At 48.5% G+C, this 25,684-nt stretch overlaps 3 protein-coding genes across 3 annotated transcripts; 2 read left to right on the top strand and 1 right to left on the bottom strand.

Moving 5' to 3' along the window:
• The first annotated feature begins 175 nt into the window (after positions 1-175).
• Positions 176-7,549, top strand: SERPINF2 (serpin family F member 2). Its single transcript, XM_068415693.1, has 9 exons — positions 176-280; positions 748-811; positions 1,561-1,623; positions 2,649-3,066; positions 3,377-3,520; positions 3,704-3,907; positions 4,737-4,879; positions 5,468-5,672; positions 6,508-7,549. Exons 2-9 carry the CDS (start codon positions 752-754, stop codon positions 6,831-6,833), a joined length of 1,563 nt encoding a protein of 520 aa, XP_068271794.1. The 5' UTR covers positions 176-280; positions 748-751; the 3' UTR covers positions 6,834-7,549.
• A 4,064-nt stretch (positions 7,550-11,613) lies between these two features.
• Positions 11,614-19,330, top strand: SERPINF1 (serpin family F member 1). The gene is made up of 8 exons (XM_068415634.1): positions 11,614-11,711; positions 14,192-14,277; positions 15,356-15,557; positions 15,637-15,792; positions 16,571-16,774; positions 17,568-17,710; positions 18,332-18,542; positions 18,922-19,330. Exons 2-8 carry the CDS (start codon positions 14,200-14,202, stop codon positions 19,179-19,181), a joined length of 1,254 nt encoding a protein of 417 aa, XP_068271735.1. The 5' UTR covers positions 11,614-11,711; positions 14,192-14,199; the 3' UTR covers positions 19,182-19,330.
• Positions 19,331-19,840: 510 nt separating this feature from the next.
• SMYD4 (SET and MYND domain containing 4) lies at positions 19,841-25,605 on the bottom strand. The gene is made up of 10 exons (XM_068415635.1): positions 25,475-25,605; positions 25,223-25,370; positions 24,942-25,031; positions 23,151-24,285; positions 22,658-22,840; positions 22,203-22,369; positions 21,888-22,020; positions 21,334-21,450; positions 20,852-20,975; positions 19,841-20,153 (listed from the first exon to the last, which is right to left on the bottom strand). Exons 1-10 carry the CDS (start codon positions 25,603-25,605, stop codon positions 20,003-20,005), a joined length of 2,379 nt encoding a protein of 792 aa, XP_068271736.1. The 3' UTR covers positions 19,841-20,002.
• Between the last annotated feature and the right edge of the window lie 79 nt (positions 25,606-25,684).

Here is a 25,684-nt window from a genome sequence, read left to right as displayed (position 1 = left end):
GTTGGTAAGGGAAAAATGGCTGGGTGAAGCAGTGGCCGGGGAATGGGTGGGGTTTCATCCATGGCCCTGGCAGCCCTGCTCCCACTGTCCCATACAGGAACCGGAGCGCGGGGGTGGGAGAGGCTGGGTTTGCCAACAAAGGGGGAAGGCGAGTGCTGGGAAGGGGAGGACTCTCTATTCCAGGACATATTGCTGAGAAACTGCTCTGGTATTGCATTTTCTACCTGCAAAGTCCCTCCCAGACAGCGCTTGCTGAGTGCCTGCAGCCCCTCCAAAGCAGGTCAGTATCCCTTATCCCAAGAGCCAGGGGCACAGCGGAGGATGCTGCGCCCACACCTCGGTGCTTTGCATAGGAAAGGGAGCAGAGGCTCTTGTCTTCTCCCAGAGGCACAGTGTGTGCAGGACTGATTAGGGAAATACCATTTGCAACCCAGAGAAACGAGGGCAATGGGGTCAGAAATGCAGGATCCAAGCAGGAGAGCGTCACGCAGGAGCCTGGCTGCGGTTACAGCTCTGCCCCGGCGCGGGTCCCTGTTCCTCTCTGATTTCGCTGCCCTGGCGTCGGACCCAGGAGTCCCGTGTTGTTTCTTTGCAGCATTGTTCATCTCCCTATTGCTTTCTGCAAGCTCCTGAGCCAACCTGTTTGGCCAGGTTGATAATTTTCTCCCTCTAGACCTGAACAGGCTCAGCTTGCCGCTGCCAGGCAGCTGGAAATAACTTCTCTCTCGGCTGCTCCTTCTGTTCCAGAAACATGGTGCTCCTCTGGGGTCTGGTGCTGCTCTGCCTGTCTGCTCCGCACGGTCACCTCAGGGTAAGTTGCTTCACCCCAGCCGTGGTGGGGGCCCCCGCGGTGCGAGCACAGCCCTCTCCCCAGCCAGCCAAGGGCAAGGGCAGCGAGGTGGCTCTGCTGCACCAGACCACGGGGCAAATACCGCCTGATGCTTCTGCGTGAGCAGCCCTGGAGGGCAGGTTGGTGGAGGACGCTGCTCCTCTGCTGTGGGGGTAGCCTATGCCCCAGCGCAGTGAGGTTTCTCATGTTTTTTCCCAGCTAATGTAGCTGTGGATATTCTCATTATTCAAGTGGATTTCTCTAGAAAAATCTTTGGAAACTTGGCTTCAACTGTGTTTAGTGACCATGACCTTCAGGGGTTAACAGGAGGCTGTTTAATAACAGCTTTTTTCCCTCCCATTTTAAATCTGGATCCCCATCAGATCTGAGCTTGCAAACCCACACTGCTCACTCTCTAGAGGATCCATTACTTTGTACCCTTCTGACCTGGTCCCTTTCTAAACAAACCCAGCATCTGCAGTCTTTCCTGGCTCGTGCTCACCTCCACCTCCCCTCGGTGGACCCCACCACCCTGGGTCTGCATCCTAAAGCCCTGGCCGTGCTGTGGCCACGCAGGGACTGCTACAGCCGGGCTGGCGCCAGCCTCTGACCCGACCCCATGGGAATGTGTTAGAAGTGGGAGCAGAGAAGACTGATCCTGGGCATTCAGGGGAAATCATCTGGGATCTGACTTTGTTTCATTGTTGTTTTTTTTTTCTTTCCCCCTACAGTTTTCTTCAGCACATGCCATTGAGCAAAAGCGTCTCTTCTTAGACAAAGATGGGGAGCTGAAGGTAAGCAATGGGTGGTTCCACCCAAGGAGACTGAAGTTATGCTGTGGTATTTGCAGTGGTTTTCCAGTTTGCCCCGAGATGGGATGAGTCCAGGCAGTGCAATGAGAAAGTCCATCTTTGTGCAGGTTTCCCTCCCTGCCTCGCTCACTGCCGCTGCCCACGCTCTGCTCCCTCCTGTTGGAAGCTCCAGGCTAAATAACTGGGCAGTGTCTGGAGTAAACATCAGTAGGTGTGTACAGGGACGGTGGATTATTTAATTTCTGATTGATAAGGGAAGATGAGGAAAACAACTAGCTCTGAGGGTGACAGGGAGAAAGACCTGTAGCTGATGCTCCCCATCAAGCCTGGCTTTGATAGTGCAGCTCTCCTGCAGTAGAGGATGTCCTCTGGATCCAGGTGGGAACAGAGACAGCTGAGGAAAAAAGCATGTGTTTAAGACCATGCAAATGTGAGGACAGTAGCAGCAATGCTATAGGCTAAAGCTTAGAAAAGTGGAAAATGAGAAATTTGGAGAAAAAAAGGGATGGAATAGAACAGACAGATGCCTGGAGGAGGATTTGAACCAAAATGGATCAAGGCTGTGACAGCAGCAGAGGGTGCTGACCGATGCACGAGGCAGATCGGCAGTCCTAAAATATGCGAGAGGAGGTGGTGAAATCAAGGTTGAGGATGATGGATCTATAAATGGTGAAGGCACAGGACATGTGCTGAGCAGGTGGTGGTTCTTGCCCTCACAGCATGCCTGTTGGGCTCGTTTGCCTGGGGCAGGCCCTGAGAGCAAGTGGAGGAGGAACCATTGCAAGTGCCTCACTTAATCCATTTCCCAGGATACGAGACCTTCTGGTTTCCACACTCATTGAGGTGCTTTCAACCTCAAGGTTCAAAGGCAAACTGAAGTGAATACACCAGCAGAGTAGAGAAGCTGGAGAGCTTCCTCAACCCATTTAGGTGTTCAGTAAGACCCATGAGGGAAGGTAGCGCTGTGCTCCTGCTTTCCCAGTGCTATCCTCCTCCTTTCTTCCCAGGATGTGAAAAATGCTGGAGCTGAACAGTCGGCTCTGCCGGGAGCCATCCCACCCCTGCCGAACGCAGAGCTGGCAGACTTTACCTACGACAACTTCCAGGAGGTTGATGGACCCATGTTACCTTTCACCACCACGCTGCCAGGCACGAGGAATGACTGGAACTCAGAAGATGAAGTCATAGCTGAGGCTGTGGGCTGTCATGAACAGCAACCATCTGGGGAAGTTGCCTCTTCTGAAGAGGAAGAAGAGGCTGAAGATACAAGCTGTGAGATGACTTGGAAGAAGAGCCAGAGGCTAGCAGATGGCTTGATGAGATTCAGCATCGATCTCCTGAGAGAGGTCCAGCTGGAGTCCAACAGAACCAACGTGATCCTGTCACCCCTCAGCATCGCCCTCGCCTTGTCTCACCTGGCACTGGGTAACTTCTTAGTTACAAAAGCTCCAGTTCCTGCCCTTCCCTCTACCCCCTCCTGGAGGCACTGGGAACCAACGTGCAAAATGCAAAGATTAAATACAGCACCTTCCACTTAATCTTACTCCTGCAGCTTTAATTAGGTACGATTACAATCGAAGCTGCCCTCCGTGGCCTACGCTGAGGTTCCTACTCTCAGGTTTCTCCAGCCTCTTTTGTAAGACACAGTATGTTTCTAACAGGAGGCAGCTAGAGTAACATCCCCTTTTTCCACTACTTGGGCATGACCTAACAGGGATTTGACTTTGCTTTGTAGGAGCAGCAAATCAGACAGAGCAGCATTTGCTGGAGGCGATGCACCTGGAGTCATTGCCCTGTCTCCACCACATGCTGGGCACCCTCCGCAGAAGGCTCACGGAATCCACCCTCAGCCTTGTGTCACGTCTGTACCTGCAGAAAGGTGAGAGCTGGCAAGGGGGGGCCGTACTGGGGTACAGAGAGCGATGGAAGCACGCTGCCGTACTGGGAGACATCTCCGCTTCCCTAAGCACTCCTCCTGGGGAGCGTCATGCCACTGGCTGAGCCACTGAGCAAATTTTTTCAACGTCTGATGACTTCATGTAGAATTCTTTCCCTCTGGCAGGATTTGAGGTGAAAGAGCAGTTCATGGAGGACTCAGAGAAATTCTACAAGGCAAAGCCCACGACCCTTTCTGGGATCAGTGAGGATGACCTCGTAGCCATAAACAAGTGGGTAAAGGAAGCAACTAATGGGCAAATACCCACCTTCCTGCAGCAGCTCCCTGAAAACACAGTGATGCTCTTGCTCAATGCAATCCATTTCCACGGTGAGCTCCACAGGCCTTGCTTTTCAAGAGGAACAGTTAGTTAGAAATCTCCTAGTTTTCTGCAAGCGCTGTAGCTCAATGGCATCTCCTTTCATGGCTTCCTGCTAGTCAGTCTGCCTGTTCTTTTCTTGTGCATCTGCCATTCCTCTTAGATTTCTTTACACTAATGATTCCCAACTGCTTCACAAGCGCTAAAATTGTTACTTGCCAGCAGAGCCAGAGTGCAGCAGGTGGAACCTGCGGTGTTTTTGCCTCCTGGTTCAGGATCCCAGACAGCAGCACAACACTGCTGATCTTAACCAGGTCCCCTGAAACTCCCTACACACCAACCACGGAGCTCGGAGGCAGCTCCTGTGGATTTCTTTCTGACTACAGCACAGTGGTCAGGCACATCCTCTTTTAAGTCCCTGAGAGTTATGCATTGAAACACAGACCAAACACTTCCTTCCAGTGTAAATCTGCAAATGTTTTAGCTTGGTTTTGGAGCACTGTTTCCCCCTAAGCAGCACAAAGGCAATACTCTTCATTTTTCAAAGCACAAACATCCATTACTTTATCTTCACAGCCTTCAGGAATCTCCCACGCCGAGGCATGAGGATTAATCCTCGTTCTTTTTGTTATTCCATAGTCCCTCTCTGGAAGATAAGAGCTTCCAGCTGTTAGGGCTCTTCCAGCCTTGGTACTGCCTTCTCTTTGCTGTATTTCTACTTGCCTGGTCACTGTCATCTGCCTTGTTGGAGAACTCACGATAGGAGGAGTGTCAGCTGGGCAGTTTCTGTTTTCCTACCCAAATTTAACTTTGTTCATTTCTAAACTTTTCTTTTGATAGGGTTTTGGAGGAATAAGTTTGACGCTAGCTTCACTGGGCCAGATATATTCCACCTCGACAATGAGTTCGTGGTCCCAGTTGAGATGATGAAAGCCCAGAAGTACTCCTTGAGCTGGTTTACACTGGAGTCCCAGGACATTCAGGTAGGGCTCTACTAGGAGCACTACAAGTTTTGACTGGAATTTCCTCTTGCTATGGCATTTTACTGACTGCAAGTATTCTCCCCAAAAATCAAATGTCTTTTAACAGGCATAGCACACAAAAATGTAATAAGCATCCTTTGTCCTTGCTTCTAGCAAGAATGTTGAATCTTCACCCTCAATCTCTAGGAAAAACCACAGAGATATTCCCATGAAGTGGGAATTAATGGAGTTTTAAAGCCCTGAGTTAAACAAGGAAATACGTAAAGGAATTCCCTCAGGCAACGTACTGTTGGAGCCCTTCAGAATACAGCTACTGCCAGAGTGGGTACAATGGTTGTCATGTGGGCTTCCACTCTGCTGTGTGTTCAATCTTTACCAGTCAGTGGCTAGATACTAAAACCTAATGCTGTTGTTATTCCAACAAACTTTCTCCTCTGAACAAATCAGATCCCTCCTTCCCACCAGGCTGTTCTCGTCTGATAGCTAGACTGGTTCTGTAGACCAATTAGAAAAAGACTAAATTAAAAGAATCACTTTCTGGACTTTCCTTCCTCTTCCATAAATTCTTCTGGTTGGTTTTATTTCCAGGTGGCCAAGTTTCCCTTTCAGAGTAACATGAGTTTTGTAGTGATTGTACCAAACCAGTATATTTGGAATACCTCTCACGTGCTGGAGAACTTCCCTTATAAACAACTGTGCAGGCTTTTCCCCAAAGAGGTACCCACCACAGTGAAGATCCCCAAAATAAAACTGGACTACCAGCTGGAACTCAACAAGGTTCTCAGTCAAATGGGTAAGGCCTCTAAGAGGATTTGCACAGAATATAAGTGAGGCTCATCAATCTATGTGGCATCTGTTCACTAACGCTAAAAGCTGCCATCCTTGTTTCTAAAGCTGTGCCTCACAGCTTGCTCCAGATAACATCCAAACTCTTTCAACTCTTATTCCTCTCCTCCTCCTTACTCTTTGCTTGCCTAGCACCAAATGTTTTGCTCCAACAAGATGATACTATAGAGAAGGCAGCATCCACAGTTCCTCACAATCTTTATGAGTTCTTCCTATTCCCCTGTTCATAGCCAAGACCAACTTCCTCCCATGCATCAACCTCTGTCTCTTACTTTATCATTTAACACAGCGTCCAGGACATAAAAATTGCCAACAGAGAGAATGCAGATCACAACACCTGGAACTGAGAGCTTACTGAAATAAAACACCACGTACTGCATTTCCAGATGAGAATAAATTAAGAGTTCACTTTGTTCTGCAGAATTGCTTAAAAAAAATAATCTCTGTAAAAGTGTTTCCAGCCTGGCAAGAAAAGAGCCTTCAGACTTGCTGGTGCTTTTTAAGGAAGGGCTTATGTTCTTACACTACTACTCTAAAACAGGTGGACAAAGCACATGAACACCATTCTGGTTTTGGTACCCTCAGCTCTTATACAGAGAGGGACTGGGGAACCTGGCTGGACTGCAGCTTTTGTTTCTGTTGCCTGCCAGTGCTCCAGTTCTCCACAGTGGACAACACATGTAGCAACAGATTAAGGAATTGCTCTCTTCAGACAGCTTTGAGGAAAATCAGAGCTGGTGGCACCAAATGGGGAAGGTTAACTTGGTCTCATTTCTCTGTAGGCCTCCAGGAGCTGTTCACGAGCCCAAACCTCCAGAAGATCACAGATGAGCCTCTCTTTGTATCCAGTATACAGCACCAGTCTACGCTTGAGCTTAAAGAAGATGGTGTAGAAGCATCTGCCACTACCGGCGTTGCGATTTCACGCTCAGTCTCTGCCTTCAGCCTTGACCGGCCCTTTCTCTTCATTATCTTTGAAGACGAAACAGGCATCCCACTTTTTATAGGCAGTGTCCAGAACCCTAACCCCAACGCTGCTCCCCAGATAAAACAGCCACGGGACTCACGTGAAGCAACAGATGTCAATGAGTACCCCATGCCCAAATAAGAGAGGAGCAGAGCCTAAACGTTCTGGGACTGCTGCCTGACCCTTTGGACCAGCTAAGAGAAGCCACAGGAGGCAATCCCTTGCTGTTTTCCTTCACACATCCCTGGAGACCCATCCTGGGATAGCCCATTCCATCCATGATGAGCTTCTCCAGGCTGCGGTTCCCCTCTGTTGAACCTGAAAAGCTTGCTCTGCCTGGATTTCCCCTCCAGGGCTCTCAGTCCTGGAAGGGAGAATTCCTTGTCCCCAGACTCTTATTAAGAGTCTTTATTAAGCTCTTATTAGAGTCCCCCATAGCCTGGAATCATCATTAGCATCTGGCAGCTTGGCCAACAGCCAGAGATATTAATATGGCTCTTCCTTCCACAGTTCCTGTGAACATGTATCCCTCAAGTTGTTCCTCTGAAAACCGTCTGTACCCACCTAGAAAACAACCTCTAGATCAACTGGACTAGTAACCAGTTGTCTTCTCTAGGATGCGTCACAGCCATTTCCAGGCACAGGCTCTTTCCAAAGATGCCCTTTTCCCACTCCTTGGCTATTGGGATCTGATGTGGGAGGGTCTGCAGTGGGAAACCCCTTTGGATCCTTATCTCCAGCCCTTTTCCTGGGAAACTCTAGGTTCTTGGCCAATGCTAGATTTCTCGAGACATTATTTTATATAGTGTTTTTTAGTAATTTTTTATGTTGGCAGAATAATAAAGAGTAAAGCAGAATGCATTTGCTTAAGGTGTTGCATTGACAGACCCGACAGAGAAAGGAAATAAGCACACAGCTGGAATAACTGCAAAGTCTGGGAGGAAAAAAAGTCTGGGCGCAACAGATGGAAAGATAAGAGGGGCTGGTGCAGAGGATCTATACCTCATCACAGAGGATAACAGGGGTGTGAGGTGAAATGGCTCATCTGTAAAGACTGTCCAAGGATCGAGTCCGTTAAGCTTTGGGCATCGCACCTGCAGAGCGTGCAGGGACCACTCGCTGGGTCAGCGCTGACTTGTGAAATGGGCAGAATTCCTGAATTAGGGCACGGCCTCAGTAGCCCAGGGAGGGTGTTTTGCCTGTGAACAGCAATGCAGTGACAAGCAGGGATGCGACAGTCCTTAACCTTTCTCTTGGGCAAAACCTGACCACTGCTGGCATCTACCAGGAGATTCAAAGGTGCTGATCTGACATCTGCTTTCTGCAATTTGTTTTTCTACTGGCAATGTCACTGCTTTGGCCCTGTTTTGGCAAAAGGCAAGGTCCTGTTGCAGCTTCACTTTTGTCTGAGATGGGCCCATCTCCTTGGATCCTTGTTCTGATGTAGCAGTGCATGTCTGAAAAAAAGCTACCACGGAAGATTCTTGGGGACCCTCCACCCAACCAAGCCATCCTACCACTTAAAAATATTAGTCTAACTCCATAGCCTGCCATGTTGCAGCTATTTCTGTACAAAACAACTGCTGTCTGTAGTAGATTCTGCTTCTGAACTCTCTCAGCTTCTGGGTAAAAAGGATGGTGCTCTGTTTTTGTGAAATAGCAGTTACAGAGCACAAGGGCCATCCTGCTGGCAGTGTTCTCCTCACTTGGGAAGTCTGCCTTCTCTCAAAGGAAGGAGCAGAATGCTTCTGGGAGCCTCCGTCCCTGAATAGTCTGCACCATCTGCTGGAATAAGAGAAGGACTGACTCACTAACCATGAATTTCAGGGCTGAAGGAGACTTTGGGGAATAAAAAGTCCTGGCTCCAACCTGCAATTACACATTTCTTGCAGTCTAAAAGGGGAAGAACGGCTAAAGATAATGTCTACCTCTCTAACCAATGCGATGACACGTACCCTTCAAAAAGAGGATGTAATTACAGGGCCGGGTAATTTTAACAAGTAAACCCACAAGAATCCAGCCCTACTATGAGGGCATAGCTCTAGCCCACAGGGAACATTTTAGCTTATTTATTTATACAGATTCATTCCTAACATTCAGAAATACCATCCCATGCCTTAGGTAAGTCTTGCTTTGGCTGCTGCAAGCTCGGCGCTAACCTCCCTGAATTCCACCCTGTTGCACTGCAACCTGTGTGACATTTGAATCGCAAGTCTTCCTTTTCATGCCTCTGCTCTCCAGCTCCCCCACTTCTATGAAGTTTTTTCCCCTCACTCTCAGTTTCCTGAACAGCTTGGTTCTTATTTCCTATTTTTCATCTTTCTGCCATCTCTCTATTCTTGTCAAATGATTCATTTCATCTTATTTGACAGTACAGCAGCCCTCCATGACTGTGCTTTGCTCAACAAATTATCAGTTACACCAACCTTAAGACTCTTTTTTTCACTCCACCGACTCTCCAGAAGAGGCAGTTTGTAAAATGCAAAGTAATATTAATGTCTCTGCTCAGGAATTTCCACTTTGCCTTGCTAAGCTTTCATTTTGACTGAGCTCTATTCTGAAAAGATGTGACTAGCACAGGGCGTCTGCTCCATAGCTCATCTGCACCACTGGCTGAGAACATCAAACAAGTCTAAATATCTTTAATATTAGGTGTATTTTTTCCTTACTAGAGCAAATTCATACGAACACGATCAGAACTTCCATAGCAGAGGTGAACACTGTTTAAACAGCATATTGTGTCCAGAATCCTGTGTCCAGTTCTGGGCCCCGCACTTCAAGAAAGATGTTGAGGTGTTGGAGCGAGTCCAGAGGAGGGCGACCAAGCTGGGGAAGGGTCTGGAGGGTCTGACCTACGAGGAACGGCTGAGGGAGCTGGGGTTGTTTAGCCTGGAGAAGAGGAGGCTCAGAGGTGACCTTAGTGCAGTCTACAACTACCTGAAGGGAGGTTGTAGTGGGGTGGGAGTCGGCCTCTTCTCCCAGGCAACCAGCGATAGGACAAGAGGACACAGCCTCAAGCTTGGCCAGGGGAGGTTCAGGTTGGACATTAGGAAGCATTTCTTCTCAGCAAGGGTCATTAGCCATTGGAAGGGGCTGCCCAGGGAGGTGGTGGAGTCCCCATCTCTGGAGGTGTTTAAGCAAAGACTGGACATGGCACTTAGTGCCCTGGTCTAGTTGACATGGTGGTGTCAGGGCAATGGTTGGACTCGATGATCCCAGAGGGCTCTTCCAACCTGGTTGATTCTGTGATTCTGTGATATAGCCTGCTATCTCGAACCCAAACCAGACCAACAGTGAAATGTTTGCCTTGATTTAACAAAACTGATTTAAGCCCTCGCATCTAGTTAGAGGAGTACAACGCACCGTTTCAGGGATACCTTTCACCTAGAGGAATAAAGCTTGCTTTGGTCTATAATAACATGCCATACAACTGCCGTTCTGATTTAAATGGTTTAAAACCAAACCTGTATTTAAACAAACAGATGGGCTTTCATTTGAAGATACAGCCGAGACATAAAAGCTTCTCCAGTGGTCCTTCCATAAAGGGCATTTTAATACCACAAATAAGGTATCAAAAAGAGATGAAAACCACCAGAAGGATCTCCACAGCCAACACCCCATTCTTGGGCCGACGATGGAGGACTAACAAGTACAAACACCTCTCTGCAGACGATTTCTCACAGAGCAAGCTGAGAAGCAGTTTAAAGCAGAGCTGTTACTCTTGTTGGAAAGGGCCACAAAGCACTGATTAACTGCAGGGCAGGCTACCTGATTTGCTTTTCTGGCTTGCAAAAACCAGCAGCTAATGCTTCTCTAAACCCATCCTTTCCTCTTAGCTGAGGGACTGTATGAGCTCAGTGCCAGCGTGCAGGAATAACTCCTCATTACCCATTAGCAGCAAGGCTGGCGGCCCAAAAAGATGTCCCAGTGCAAGCCTGGACTGGGGGCACTGGCATTACTGGCTACAATTTACTTTCAGCATTTTCAAGCAGACAAACAGCTGCCCTGGATCAGGCTAGCTATGTGTCCAGTTAGCCCAGTGGCTCTCCCGGTGGCCAGTAACAAATGACTGGGGGAAAAAAAAGCCAAGAATGACGAGGGACAAGGAAAAACAACTGTTCTCTGGTTGTATCGCCCAGCTGCTGAGTCTGACGTTCCATCTGCCCGTTGTTAGCCTTCAATGGACCTGTCTGCCATGAATTTGGGTTAGGTTGGGTTTTCCCCCCCCAAAATCTATTTAGCGTTTATCTTCTGCAATATCTAGTTATAATGAATTTTACAATTTAATACTTATGAAAAATACGCTCTCTTGATTTAAATGTGCACTGATGGGAGTTCCCCTAGAGTCTTCTATTGCAAAAACATAACAAACCCCCTCTGCCCCTTTCCCTTCTCCAGATCATTTATCGTTCTGTAAGCTCCTACAACATTCTGTTAATTCATCTTTTTTACCAAGAGTTCTTGGCTTTTAGTCTCTTTCTTTTCAGCCAAAAACTTCAAGCTAGTTATGTTAATCACTTGTTAACTAATAACCAACCGTGAACAGAACCACTTCTGAATATCTTCCCCTGAACTGCTTTAAACAGCAACAGAATCCTGCTTCCACTTTACGAGTTTCTCCATCAAATCTTGGACATAAATCCATAAATCCATTAGACGCTGCTGCGTTACCCATACCTCTGAGACAGAAGAAATTCCCTCATGTGACATATGGCAAAACTGTGGGGAAAAAAAGACCAGCTCAGACAGGGAGCATTTGCCTGCCCGACCCGTGCTTTACCCACCGGACTGTCCTTAGCACAGGGAGCACGTTTGCTTTGGGAAGCTGGGTTAAAAAGTTAGTGCAATTCAGCAGAAAATGGGAGCAGAGCACTTTAAGAGAGCCCTGAGAAGCTGTAACCTGAAGCCTGCCGAAGGCTGGGCTGGGGGAAGCAGCAAAAAGCAGATGTGGCCGCACCAAACCCACACTGTCCCCGACTCGCTGGGAGCCTGCGAGGGCAGCGGCCGAGAGGAGCGGAGGTAAGGGGCAGCGAGGGGAGCAGAGGGCAGGGGGTGAGGCTGGGCAGCTCTCAGAGGACCTGGGAGATGGAAGAACGGTTCTTCTGCAGGTGTTAAAAGGTGGGATTCCCACCCAAGGAGGCATCTCACCAAGGGTGGGGAGCCACCAGCATCCTTGGGCACCTCTTCGCCTTTGGGGCTGTACTGTGCTTGGGAACTGGGGTGGTTTTCTGCCCTTCTAGCATCTGTGTTGCAGCTGGGAACATGCTTTTTCTTTGCGATGGTAACAATTTTGGTGATAGTCAAATCCTTCCTGAGCTAGAGGTTGCAAGATGCTTCAGAAGGAGTTAGTGCTGTGGGGCGGAGCGATCACAGTGAGCCGTCTGAACTCATGGATGATGTTTCGTAGCACCCCTAAAATGAGAAGTGTTTATAAATGATGTGAGACTTGTACCACTACAGACGGAAAGCAAAATATTCCCTTTGCACCTGCAGGCCCTCACAGACAACTCCCAGACACAAAGCTCCTTCTCAGCTCATTTCTCAGAGTTTTCCTCCTGTACCTTCCTGACTGTAACATCACATGCTGTTGCTCCTTCTCTTCTCTTTAAAGGCAGCCACAGATTTTAATATCATGCCTGAAACCATCCCACCTCTGCTCCAACCAAATTCTTTGCTCTGCATTTTTGGCTGCGTGCTGAGAGACATACAAATAGAATCCAGATGTTCAGGCCAATTCGAACGCAAAAGGCTTTGTCTTTCTAAAATGGAAATTGCTTTTTGGCAAAGTTTGAGAAATATGAAGCTGGTGACAGTACTGGCAAAAACAATACAAATCTGCAAAACCAATCTCCGCTCTCACGCTCCCAGGAGCTCAGTGTAGTTGGAAGCTGAGCTTGTGTTGAGATTATTTTTTTTCAGAGTAAAGGTTACGCTCCATGGAAAACCTTCATCCCTAAACTAGACTGGGCCAAACCTCTTCTGCTCAGCATGCAAGAGTACTGCTTGGTGCAGGCATCCTCACAAAGCCCTCGCTAAGACCTCTTTAACTTAGACTCACACAGGGCTTCTGTCATCTCTCTTTCAGCATGGTGCCTATTCATTGTAAAACTCTGCAACGACATGAGCAATCCCAACATCATATCCAGTATCATACCATCAAACGCATTGGTTTGTTCCAGTATCGTAAACCCTCTGGGTACACATCTTCTGCACCAGAATACCTCATCCACTCGGCAGCTAGGATAGCAGCAGGTCACAGGATGCAAGTGCACAGGGGAAAGAGGGTACCACTTCCGTGTCACACGGTCTAAACATAGATGGAAACTTAAAACCTCCACTGTGACACCTTTTTCTTCAAGGCAGAACTACCTCCAGAAGAAAAGGGTTTTGGCAGGTAAGGGAAACAGGGAACTGCCTTTCACTGAAGTAAAACCTCTGCCTGAACAGACTGGGTCCTGAACTGGGGCTGTTGTAGCCACGTGGCTTTAAGTTGTATTTCTACCAGCAGGCATGTTTTCTTTACAGCCGAAGTTAATCGGAAACACATGTTCCTTCTGCTTCACTGGATGCCTGGATCACAGGGGTTAGTTAAATACAACCCTCTTCCTTTAATTTCTGGGAATCTCTATAAACATTGCTTCAGAGCAGCCTCAGTGGCGTCTGTTCTCGGGGGCATGACGCTTCTGCAGTAGCTCTGGTTTACCCGCAGCGAAACCCTGGCTTACACACTGCCCTTTGGACCAGACAGATCTGTCTGGAAGGGCCACATATGCCAGTACTGGAGTGACTAAAAGTGGATTCCACAGAAGGAACAGCTCTGGGGAGTTCTGGACTTTTCTCCCACCTCCACTAAAAATGTTGAATAAGCCAAGCTCTGTCGTTCACTTCTCTAGATCTGGCCCAACGTTAGGTATTTACTCCCAGCCCCTTACTGTCTTTTAAGAAAGCTCTTCTACTTTTACTTTATCAAATTGCAAAAAAGAAGCAAAGGATGGATGTAGGCTGCACAGCTTTCCCAGTACGTGCAGACACAAGAAACATGACAAACTACTGCCTGAGGCAGGTAACTCATATAGCAGAGCAGTAACCAGTCAATCTCACCTTCTGCCCCATTCAACAATATGGATTTTCTGCCTTTTATAAATGAAGTACTGAGTCTAAAACTCAGAAGATATGATTTAGTGCTTTTCTGGACCTTGGCACTCAGTCACTGCCAGCCTCAGTGTGGTTTGGGCCACACACATCTGCTTTTGTGCTCAGGCACACCCAGGCATGTGTGCTTGCCCAATATGAAATCATCAGGGCCAGGCTGGCTGAATACTTCAAACTAGAGAAGAAGAAAACCCAGCTAAGATCAGGTGTGTGTTTCACAATTGGGAAGGACAAGCAGCAGCATGTGTCATTGCAGTCCCTGTCACAACCAGGTACAGTGAACAGCAGTGGTAGAGATGTATTTGCTCAGTTGCTCAAACTACCTCTGTCATGTTCTTACTCTGTAGGTTCAGGCATGCAGATTCCAGTGGTTCTCCTTTTCCTGGGTCTCTTAACTGTCCCAAGCAGATCCCAGAACTCGGCTGCTGAGCAGGTGAGTAGGAGCCAACATGCAGAGAGTGAGGGAGAGAGACTTGGAGCAAGTAATTTAATTTTAAAGAACCTTATGGAAGGATTAAGCACTACCCTCCTAAGGTACTAGGATTTTATTTAGCAACATAAGGAGACTAACTCCTGCTTTACCTAGATAAACCCACAGTAGTTACATCAGGGGATGACCGTGAGGCAGAAATAGGGGATTCCAATCTGAGTGCTGCCTTTGGCTTTACTGGAACACTTCAAAGTAACTGTTCCTACACTATCAGTAAGATTAAGCCAGTATCTCTGTAGATCACAGGCGAGTATCTGTATTGCTTGCCTTTGAAATGTTTATCACAGCTGTGCCTGCCCTTGTAAGCTGCAAGTCTAACCAAAGCAGCCCGGCGGAAAGAGACCTGGGGGTGCTGATCGACAGCCGGCTAAACATGAGCCAGCAGTGTGCCCAGGTGGCCAAGGCAGCCAATGGCATCCTGGCCTCTGTTATGAATAGTGTAGCCAGCCGGTCTGGGGAAGTGATCGTCCCTCTGTACTCGGCACTGGTGAGGCCGCACCTTGAATCCTGTGTCCAGTTCTGGGCCCTGCACTTCAAGAAAGATGTTGAGGTGTTGGAGCGAGTCCAGAGGAGGGCGACCAAGCTGGGGAAGGGTCTGGAGGGTCTGTCCTATGAGGAACGGCTGAGGGAGCTGGGGGTGTTTAGCCTGGAGAAGAGGAGGCTCAGAGGTGACCTTAGTGCAGTCTACAACTACCTGAAGGGAGGTTGTAGTGAAGTGGGAGTCGGCCTCTTCTCCCAGGCAACCAGCGATAGGACAAGAGGACACAGCCTCAAGCTTGGCCAGGGGAGGGTCAGGTTGGACATTAGGAAGCATTTCTTCTCAGCAAGGGTCATTAGACATTGGAAGGGGCTGCCCAGGGAGGTGGTGGAGTCACCATCTCTGGAGGTGTTTAAGAAAAGACTGGACATGGCACTTAGTGCCCTGGTCTAGTTGCCATGGTGGTGTCAGGGCAATGGTTGGACTCAATGATCCCAGAGGGTTCTTCCAACCTGGTTGAGTCTGTGATTCTGTACCTGCTAGAACTCCGCCACTGCTGATGGAGCGAACGCCAGCGAGGTCGAAGAGGAAGATCCATTCTATAAGAGCCCTGTGAACAAGCTGGCAGCTGCAGTCTCCAACTTCGGCTATGACCTGTACCGTCAGCAGTCGAGCCGCACGGCCACTGCCAATGTGCTGCTGTCTCCCTTCAGCCTGGCTACTGCCCTTTCTGCTCTCTCGCTCGGTGAGTTCCTGCCCCTTTTCCTCACGCGCTGTTTGGCTGGACAGGCCTCCCCTCACACTGTTGTCCTCGTTGGTTGCAGGGGCTGGAGAACGAACAGAAGATGTGATTTCTCGCGCTCTCTTCTACGATCTGCTTAACAAAGCTGAGGTCCACAACACTTACAAGGACCTACTGACCAGTGTGACTGGACCAGAGAAGAGCGTGAAAAGTGCCTCCCGTATCATCTTGGAGAAAAGTAAAAGTCCTTCTTGCCCTCTATCAATTTTTACCTAAATAACCAGCAGCAGGTAGAAAGCACTGAATAACCCTGCACAAACAGCTTTGGCTCTGACGTACTGCTGAGCCAGGACGCAGACAGCGCATGGAATGCTGTTGCTGCTCCAGAAAAAGCCTGGAAAGTTTGTGTGCACATAAATAAAAGACCAGACTTATGCACACAAAGACACTGGTGACAGAGCAGCTAACGTGGAAGACCTAGAAGAAACTTGCTGAGAATTTTGCCTTCGCTCCAGGTTTTCTGGCAGGTGTTGCTAACTTCCAGGAACCACAAATCACATTTTCTATTTGTGATAGCATTCAGCCGTAGTCCTTTGTTTAATTCCTTGCAGAACTATTTTAAATGTCTGCTTTTGGCATGCAATAAACATCTGCTGAGAAAGCTAAGAGCTATCTTTTGGAACCTGTTGGTTCCAAGAATCCAATAGGTTGAGTAAGCCACACTCGTAAAGCAAGCTGGAGAAAGACTAAAGACTGATGTAGGAATAGCTGTGCCCAAGCCTTCTGTTCTTATCTCCTTTCTTTACATTTCAGAAGAGAGTTACCCCATACTCCAGCATGGGTGGCTATAGGATTTGGATCAGTTTCCTCCATGTGCCTTCAGAGCAGGTTTCTGTATACACACAGCCACAGATGTTTTATGAGAGAAGTGCTGCTGGGCTTTGGATTGCAATCTGCTCCCTTGAGCTTGTTTTGAGAAGGGAGCTAGCTGCAATATCGATGTTTTTGTTCCCCAGGACTGAAGGTGAAGCCTGGTTTTCACAGCCAACTAGAGAAGTCCTACAAGATGCGTCTGAGGGCACTAAGTGGCAATACCCAGTTAGACCTCCAAGAAATCAACAGCTGGGTACGACAGCAGACAAAGGGAAGGATTATGCGGTTCATGAAGGACATGCCCGCAGATGTCAGTATTCTCCTTGCTGGGGCTGCTCACTTCAAGGGTAAGAATGCTATGTACTTGGTTAGAGAGGGTCTATTAAGCACGTGTTAGAAGAGATGCAAGGGAATGCTCTCACTTCCAGTAGAGCAAACAATGCCAAAGAGACAGAGTGTAAGAAGAAAGTGTTTGAGAACGTTTAGTAAAGAAGAAAAAAATGCCTGCTACCTGAACAGAAATAGTCCCCGAGGGAGGAATTACTACTCTTAGGAAGCTGAATCTTGACCTGTTTGCAGTAAGAGACCAGAGAAGAAAATTTAAGCTCACAAAACTCCACAGCAAGAGACAGAATCTTACCATTTAGGGAAGGCACAGCTTAAAGAGTGTGCTGAGCCTTTTTGCCCCTGTAGAGGGAATGGAGCGAGATACTAGAGAGCTGTTCTAGAACGTGCTGTAAGCCAGTGCCCTGGAGAATTATTGCTTAGAGACAAGGAGCAAAATAAAAGGGTGGGGAGAGAAGCACTTTATATGCATTGACACAATCGTTACCCTTTAAAATAGTTTTGTAATTACGTAAGTAGACATCAACTTCCCAATAGCTGCTCCACCCATACGCTGCCTTGATTTTTTATTTCCCATTTAGCCAATTCGCAGATAAAAAGGAGGGGCCAAAGAGTGGCAGTAAATCAGTAGCTCCAGTCAGTCTATTTCCATCTCTACCATCATTCACTTATGCCTCAACTCTTCAAGCACAAATACTGTACATATAAAGCGCAAGATTACTCAGCCACGGACACAAGCCTGGTCTCATATGCTATTATTCCAGAAAATCCTCCATTTTATCTTTTAAAAAATAGGGACATGGAAAACCAAGTTTGACACCAAGAAGACTTCCCTGCAGGACTTCCATCTGGATGAGGACAGAACTGTGAAGGTGTCCATGATGTCAGACCCCAAAGCCGTACTGCGATATGGTTTTGACTCAGAACTCAACTGCAAGGTCAGAGAGCAAATATTGCACGAGATCTCCTAAACCTACTGAGGAACAGGCTCAGCTACACTTACCTGTTAAGCTATTCCAGAAGACAGCCTCGCTCCTCCTATCAGGCTAGTTTTGCAATCCCTATTTTCAAAGGCAGGATGTTGATTCTTAGAAAATCCTACTTCTACATTGGCTATGCGACAAGTAGTCCAGAATTTAAATAACGCACAGGTCCTACTAGCCTGTATTGCTTGACCTAAAGTTGGGCAAGAAGGGCAGGGCACATCCAAAACTTTTCCATCTCTACCTCTTTCAACAAGTCTTTCACTGTAGCATGAGCTCAAAGGTGTTCCAGCTGAGAACCCCCCAAAGCAATACTGCAGTGCATCACAGGATTCAGCAGGTGAGAGCGAGCACTTGCCGTGCGATAGCAGAAAGAGTGCAGCACGGGTTGATGAAAGCCTGGGTGCCAGAGGGCTCAGGAAGCATCATGTCCAATAAAAGCAAACAGGGAAGAAGACCAAATGTTAACTGGAAATGCTGACCAGGCAGTCAAGGTTCAGGGCTGTGCCTGGTATGGGATGGGTAAAACTGTTTATTATTGATGTGACCCTTTCTTACTTATACCTGGCCTTCCAGATTGCCCAGCTGCCGTTGACAGAGGGAATCAGCGCCATGTTCTTCCTGCCTACGAAGGTGACCCAGAATATGTCTCTGATTGAGGAAAGCCTGACTTCTGAGTTTGTCCACGATGTGGACAAGGAGCTGAAGACAGTCCACGCTGTGCTAAGCTTGCCCAAACTAAAGCTGAACTATGAAGAGGCACTTGGCAGCACACTAAAGGAGACAAGTATGTACATCACAGACCCTCTACAGACTGCCAGGGCTCAAAGCAGTGGGCAAGTTGCTTCTTGCTCTCAGAAGAATATGAAGCTGGTGGGTTGTTAGTTAGGTCCTGCTGTCAGTCCATAGAGATTTCACCAGCAACTAAATCACCTTGGTCCAGGACTCCTCCACTTTTTATCACATCTTTCCACCAAGCTCATACAACGCTTCTGAGATTGAGAGGGAGCAGCTCAGTACAACAGATGTAAGCTGCTTCTCCCTGTTACCCCCAATAAACTCTACCAGAGCAGCTACGTGCCCTCTTGGATCACAGCATTAGCAGTACTGCTCCCCCACCTGCAATCTATGCTTTCAGCTAATGGAATTTTCTTTCTTTCCTCCAGGGCTCCAATCACTTTTCACATCACCTGATTTTACCAAGGTTTCTGCCAAACCTATTAAGCTATCTCATGTGCAACACAAGGCGATTCTGGAGCTTAGTGAAGATGGGGAAAGATCCACACCAAATCCCGGGGTGAATGCTGCTCGTCTGACCTTCCCCATAGAATATCACGTGGACAGACCTTTCCTTCTTGTACTGCGAGATGATACCACTGGAACCCTCCTCTTCATTGGCAAGATCCTGGATCCCAGGAGCATTTAGATCCCTTCACAATAATCTGCCATGGTAGGGCCCAAATGGAAAGGGTGGTATTGGGAGGGATACTGGCTCCCTGCTCTGCTGCACAAAGACACCACTTGCAAACCTTATGCCTTCATGCTGCAATAAAAGAGCTTTTGCTATTAATCTCAGCAAGCCTCAGTATTCTCCCTTGAAAGATTGTCTGCCTACATCATACACCTTCACACTCCCGTTTTCCTCAGATGAGCCACAATGCAATCGTGTGTGCTATATACATCCTCTGGTGTATACCGCATTTTTCCCTATCCTGTCTTCCAACCTGATGCCAGTTATTTGTACTGAATCCCTCATCACTGACAGGTCTGCACTGGGAGCCCTCCAAGTTCTGCAGTGCCCCCTCTTCCAGCTTGCAAGTTTGCACTTCCCAGCCTGCTGCCTCACCCATTCCGACCATTTACGTTTCAAGCTGGCAAGAAGAAAAGTGCTCCATAGCATTAGAAATAAAAGGCAGTGTGGTCTGGATGACTGCATGTTCATAACCATCAGGGTACCACACATAGGAGATTCACACCTCTGGAACCACACACATACACAAGCATCTCAAGCATTTGCTTCAAACCCACATGCAGAAATTGTAGAGCAGCATCTATTCCCACCATACCACACACAGACCTCTCATGTTAGAACTGGTCATTTTATTTACAACAGACTCACTAAAGAGCATTTTCAGATTTCATTCAAGTTGTTACATATGATTTTCCAGCTTGTACTACACAACTACCGTACCACATGAAACTTAGCTTTGATGAAAGATCACATTGCAGCTTCTTTTGACAAGGAAATTAAGTCCTCTGAAGGATGCTTCTGGGAAGCTCTGACAGACAGGTCTTCATCTCTTCCAGTTCCTGGATCTGAGTACTCTGAGGACCACAGTGCACTGACAAAATCTCCTCTGCTCTTTGAATCGTGCTCAGAGCTTCTGAAACTGCAAATCTGAAATAGGAAGAGAATAAGAAGAGAGTATACAAAATACTTAACTCAGCTCCTTGACTTACACAACCTTTAACCCCTCCCCAACAAAAACCTGAACCTGTTCATGGTGCCTTTCAGCACCAGGCAAATAGTGTGCACTTCAGCTGCAAAGGCAGGATGGGGGGGAAAAGGCAAGGAGATGGACAACAGCTTAAAACATTATCTTCGAGGACAGGTACCCACTACTTCCTCACTGCAGCTCCTGCTAAAATTAATTCAGTTAAAGGGAGATGTTGTGAGAAGATTTTCAGAAGCAGTCAGGGGATTTGCTTGCCAAAAGAGGACCAAAATAGAGCAAGAGGATTTTATTTCCTCCTTTGAAAAGATGTCAGCAACATTATACAACTGAGGTATAAAACACCAAGGGTGACCAGTTATCAAAATAAAACAATAGGACAGGGAATAAATGGAGCCAGGCAGAAGAAAAAAATAGACAGGCAGAAAGCAGAGAAATGGGTCCAAAGAGAGTCATGAGGTATAACTGAACCCAGTGGGGTTAATGAACTTGAACTTGAGTAATGGCCAACTTTTGTACCTGTGCCAGACTGCCCAAGGTCCTGCGAGACACCCTGCAAGGTGCCAAGGACCATGTGCTGCGATATTGTGCCAGACACCCAGGAGTGGTGCAGGGAAGGGACAGAGAATGAAAGCAGATTTACCCATTGAAGAGAATTTGCGCCAGCTTGAAAAGTTCATGTCCTGTTTCTATACTTGATGGCCCATGATGCATTTTCACAATCTCAATACTCCTCTCCAGGTGTCTGGCTGCTTCCTGCCACTTCCCTGATGGAAAAAAACAAAACAAAACCAGAAATGAGTCATGAATAAATACTTTCTAGAGCTACTGCCACCCGAAGAATCTGACAGCATTATGCAAAATGTGCTGAACTATGTCCACAGCATTCTTGGGAGGCTGCTGACCTCACAACCAGGACAGGGAATCTAGAAGAACATGAGATCACATTATTGTTCACTGGCTGCTGGGAGCGCAGTTTTGCCTAAAGTAGTCTTTCTGAGAGCCCTGCTGTCAAAACTAGAGACATGTGGTAGGAGAAAAGTGAAAACGCTAGTCAGAACAAAGGCTAGTCATGTTAAATTCAAAGTTCAGAAAACTAAAGATAATGAGAAGACAGTGCCATACCAAGAGTAGCATAGACCTGTGCCAGATGATCCTCCATCTCTCCCATCAGCAAATGCTCTGGAGACAAGAAGTTTCCAGCATCCATCTGACACTTCAAGAGCATTTTGATAGCCTGATCTATAACAAAACAGGGTATAAAATTCACATATTGGCCAGTCTCCAGCCTTCCATGATCCATGAAATAAAATCAGTCCAATCTCATCTTTGCATCTTATACAGCTCGATCTGGATCTGGTTAGGATTCAACACTGACTTCATCTGCAGCCCTGCTTATTCTAACGCAGCGTTGGCCCGACTCTTCCAGGAAAGCAAGGCCTGGGAACGCGTAACTCCAATGTTACCCTGAGTTCTTTCAGTAACTATGGAACAACGTGTGACTTAGATTAACACCCGGATCAGGGGTATAAAAAACCTAAAGCTCAAGTCCCCAGGGACACCAGGCTGCGTGCCAGAAGACCCCAATGGCATAAGCAACAGTGCCATCTCACGGCTAGAACTACATCTCCGGACGTGTACTCAGCTGCTGACCTTAAAAGTAGAAAGCTGAGCCTTACCAGCCTCCCTGGCTCTTAGCAGCTCTAACGCTGTCTTCATTTGTTGCTGAAGGTCCCGTAAACGGTGTGACAGGCTCTCTCTGCTGACTGAGATTGCACAAGCTTCATTTGAACAACACAGCACGTCTTCCCCCTGTGGAAATGATCCCTGTGATCATTCCTGCTCACGTTCAACTCAAAGCTTACTTTCCATCTCCGTTACCTCTGTAACATGTAACAGAGATGCTGAATTGTTTCTCAGTTGCATTCATTTCCCAGAGACCCAAACATTACGCATCCCGGTAAGTTATACAGTCATAACTATGGAAGAACTACCTGCATTGGAGCCCGGCAGCTAGGACAGCAGAATGAGTTTCTCACGGACACCACACTCTTGACACCAGACTCTAACTCATCAAGGCATGCCTGACAGCGACACTCAAAGAAATACTGACTGAGAAGCTGTTGTCTCTCAGCAACTCCCATTCTACATCGGTGAGGCCCTGCAAAGGGATGGCAAGGGGAGAAATCTCTAAACGTGTACAGTTCTTAACATCAGACTAAATCTATCTTGGTTATAACTGAGACTAGATGAGGACATAACTGGAGACTGAAAATGTAACAGTGGGCTCAGGAGAGAAAATGTTGATATCTTTGATCAAGGCTTATACGTAAACAAAGACTCTAGCAACATTATACTGGGAATTATGATATTAATAGCAACAGTTAGCATGCCAAGTAGAGGTGAAAGGATGGCTGTGCCTTGAGACAAACAGAGAGTTAATACTTACCATAGCAATGGAAAATCTCTTGGCCGCTTGGGATTGGCTGTGATGCCCTGACAGTGGCAGCTGTCCCACTAAACGACACGCTGATATTGGGACAGCACGAATGGTTCAGAAGGCTGAGGACAGGAAAGAAGGCTGTCGCCAGGCGCACAGGCTTCTTGTTTACAACAGCACCATCTCCGGACCCTAAAGACAGAGGAAAAACAAGCAGGATGAGAATGAATGCTCAGTAACCCACGCAACTTATGCAACGAGCACTGTGACCAATTGCAGACAGCCATAGAAAGGTTTCTGGTATATTGCTGCAATAAATAATAGCTGAATATCCTCTACATGTGCACCAAAGAACAGGCCGGCATGGGACAGGACATTAAATTTTAAGCAAGTCATTCCCATCTGCAATGGGATATTTTACAACATATAATTCAATCTTTTCACTTTGCACAAGCTAGACGAGCACAGACAACAGAGAAGGGCTTAGAAGTTTTTATCTTACCCGACTCCTGCATTACAGTGATCGCTTGGGCGTTACATTGCAGCTGCAACACGTGCCTCAGCATCGCTTCTGCCATAGTCTTCAGCTCTGGAGACAATTCACCCGATGTTTTTTCACACTTCTCAGATGATTCCTGATTCAAAACAGTAGCCTCTAGGCCAGCTTCTTGCAGTTGTTTGCATATAGCTACGACACTCAGCATGCAAAGGAACTTATGTTCTGGGCTATGCTTCTCAGCGTGCGGCAAAAGGTTGAACACAGCTTGGTAAGAACTCTGGTACTGACCATCGTCATTACAACCAGGGATGCCTCTGGTACCAGCTCTTGTATCTAGTGCCTCACTGAGATGTTTGCATCTTGCCTCAGGGTTATGAAGGTCCTTGTCACCATCATGGGACCATTCCACCAGCCTGCTAACCTCTGCAAATCCTGCCAGTAGAACAGTCCTCAAGGCAACATGGCAGAAGACCCCTAACGTGAGAAGCAGTGCTCCCAGGGAGCACTCTGTCCTGTGGTACTGCTCCCAGGCCACATCTGCACAGTTCTGGCTGCAGTACTTTGCATAACTGCACCCACGGCAAGGCACTGAGGCTAAGAGCTGCCTCAGACAACAGTGGCAATAAAGATCTGCGTTAGTGACTCGAGTATCCCACGCTGTTTCGCTGCTGTCCTGCAGAAGATGACTCTCCCCTGGGCAGAGCACGCTTACAAAGGCCTCCTCTTTCAACAGGCTCTGTCCTGGCAGGATGTCCTGGGAGGCCACCAAGTGACGTCCTCTCTCTCTATCAAAATTCAAGCTCAAAGATGAAGATGCACCTGAAATACTGTCATTCTCTTCCCAGATCTCCGACTTTCTTTGAATGTCACCACATGCTTCTCGTGCAGGCTCTGGACAGCTCTCTTTCTCACGTATTTTACTCTTCAGCTGACTTAACTTTTTCAGCAGTGTCTGGTGTGTCGGACTAGTCACGATCCCATCCATAGCCATCTTATTCTCCGCCACACCGAGGGAGTCTGCCGCATCCTGTAACCTCCCCAAACACAGCAGACATTCAGCTTTCCGCAGCAAGACCTTGGGCAGCAGCCTGTCTGGATAGCCATGACTTTCAGCCCTGGCAATATCTTCCAAACAAACCTAGAAACAAAGACAAGGCCTTTTAAATGTACTTGAAAACCAGCTGAGACTCGTGCTCTTTTCATAGAATCGTTTTGGTTGAAAAGGACCTTTAAGATCATCGAGTCCAACCATTAACCTCACGCTACCAAGCCCACTACTAAAACATATCCCTCAGCACCACATCTACTCGTCTTTTAAATCCCTCCAGGGAGGGTGACTCCACCACTTCCCTGGGCAGCCTGTTCCAGTGCTTGACAACCCTTTCGGTGAAGAAATTTTATTCCATCTAAGATGCAGAATATTTTAATAAGACTATGTTAATCAGCAAATGCCATGCGCCTAGCCAATCTGTTAGCCAAATAAAGCCTCCAGACACAGAAGAATGAAAGCAGGAACCCTTCAGAAAGTCTCAGTGATGACAGAAGGTTTAAGCATGGCTTTGGAAGCACATCTAACCTACAGTCTCTTGTTCTGATGACCAAATAGCCGTTATTGGGGGCTCTGCAGAGGCACCCACCCGAACCCCGAGCGCAAACACTGTGCGGTAACACCTCAGGGGGTGCCTGGGCTCTTCCTTGCCCCAATCCCCCCTCCTGCTCCACGGGAGGCCTCAGGCCACGCTCTGGGCGAGCAGACGGGGCTGCCGTGGGTCCCGCTGCCCCATCACCGCTTACCTCGAAGTGCCCGAGGTGGAAGAGGGCAGCGGAGCGGTTGGCGAAGCAGACGGACACCTCGGGGCTGCCGGGGAGCTCGTGGGATGCTGCCTGCAGAGAGCGGAGAGCTGCTGCCTCGGGGCAGGGGCACTGGGGACCCTCCACGGGACCCCGCTGCGGGGCCGCCCTCCCCGGGGATCCCCTCCCGGGAGCCGCCCCTCACGCTGAGCCCGAGGGTCCCCTCACCGGGAGGCCCCGGGCCGTGAGGGGCCCGCCCCAGGGCCGCCCCCCGCCCCACCTACCTGCGAGTAGAGCTTCGCGGCGGCACCGTAATGGCGGCGGCCGAACAGCCGGTTTCCCTCCTCCCGGTAGAAGCGCGCGGCCGCCGGCTCCTTGTCCGCCCGCGCCCGGCGGCACAACCGCCGCAGGGCCGCCGCCTCCGCCTCGGGCCTGCGGCACACGGGGGTCGGGTCGGGTCGGGTCGGGTCGGGTCGGGTCGGGTCAGCTCCGCGCCCCGCCCGCCCCCGCTCCCCCCCGCCCCGCCCGCCGCTCACCGGAGGAGGCCGCAGCCCAGGCGCAGCGTGTCGTGCAGCGACGCCGCCGCCAGCCGCTCCCGCAGCGCCGGCTCCAGCGCGGCCCAGCGCCGGGCGACACAGAGCCGCCACTCCTCCACCGGCAGCGCCATCACCCGTACCCCAATGGCGGCGCCCAGCTGCACGCCCGGGAGCGCTTCCGCCGTACAGCAGTGGGCAGCCAATAGGAGC

Source organism: Nyctibius grandis, chromosome 18, assembly GCF_013368605.1.
Source record: "Nyctibius grandis isolate bNycGra1 chromosome 18, bNycGra1.pri, whole genome shotgun sequence".
Classification (NCBI taxonomy): Eukaryota; Metazoa; Chordata; class Aves; order Nyctibiiformes; family Nyctibiidae; genus Nyctibius; species Nyctibius grandis.
This window is presented reverse-complemented; position numbering and strand designations above follow the sequence as displayed.

What these genes read in the sequence shown, in the direction of transcription:
- SERPINF2 (XM_068415693.1), top strand. Translation starts at nt 752, where the DNA reads ATGGTGCTCCTCTGGGGTCTGGTGCTGCTCTGCCTGTCTGCTCCGCAC. An exon ending in CTCCGCACGGTCACCTCAGG is followed by an intron (nt 812 to 1,560) that starts GTAAGTTGCTTC and finishes TTCCCCCTACAG; the next exon opens with TTTTCTTCAGCACATGCCAT. An exon ending in CAAGGTTCTCAGTCAAATGG is followed by an intron (nt 5,673 to 6,507) that starts GTAAGGCCTCTA and finishes ATTTCTCTGTAG; the next exon opens with GCCTCCAGGAGCTGTTCACG.
- SERPINF1 (XM_068415634.1), top strand. Translation starts at nt 14,200, where the DNA reads ATGCAGATTCCAGTGGTTCTCCTTTTCCTGGGTCTCTTAACTGTCCCA. An exon ending in CCGTATCATCTTGGAGAAAA is followed by an intron (nt 15,793 to 16,570) that starts GTAAAAGTCCTT and finishes TTTGTTCCCCAG; the next exon opens with GACTGAAGGTGAAGCCTGGT. An exon ending in TGGGGCTGCTCACTTCAAGG is followed by an intron (nt 16,775 to 17,567) that starts GTAAGAATGCTA and finishes TTTAAAAAATAG; the next exon opens with GGACATGGAAAACCAAGTTT.
- SMYD4 (XM_068415635.1), bottom strand. Translation starts at nt 25,605, where the DNA reads ATGGCGCTGCCGGTGGAGGAGTGGCGGCTCTGTGTCGCCCGGCGCTGG. An exon ending in CACTGTAATGCAGGAGTCGG is followed by an intron (nt 22,841 to 23,150) that starts GTAAGATAAAAA and finishes CTCTGTCTTTAG; the next exon opens with GGTCCGGAGATGGTGCTGTT. An exon ending in AGAGATTTTCCATTGCTATG is followed by an intron (nt 22,370 to 22,657) that starts GTAAGTATTAAC and finishes ATCCCTTTGCAG; the next exon opens with GGCCTCACCGATGTAGAATG.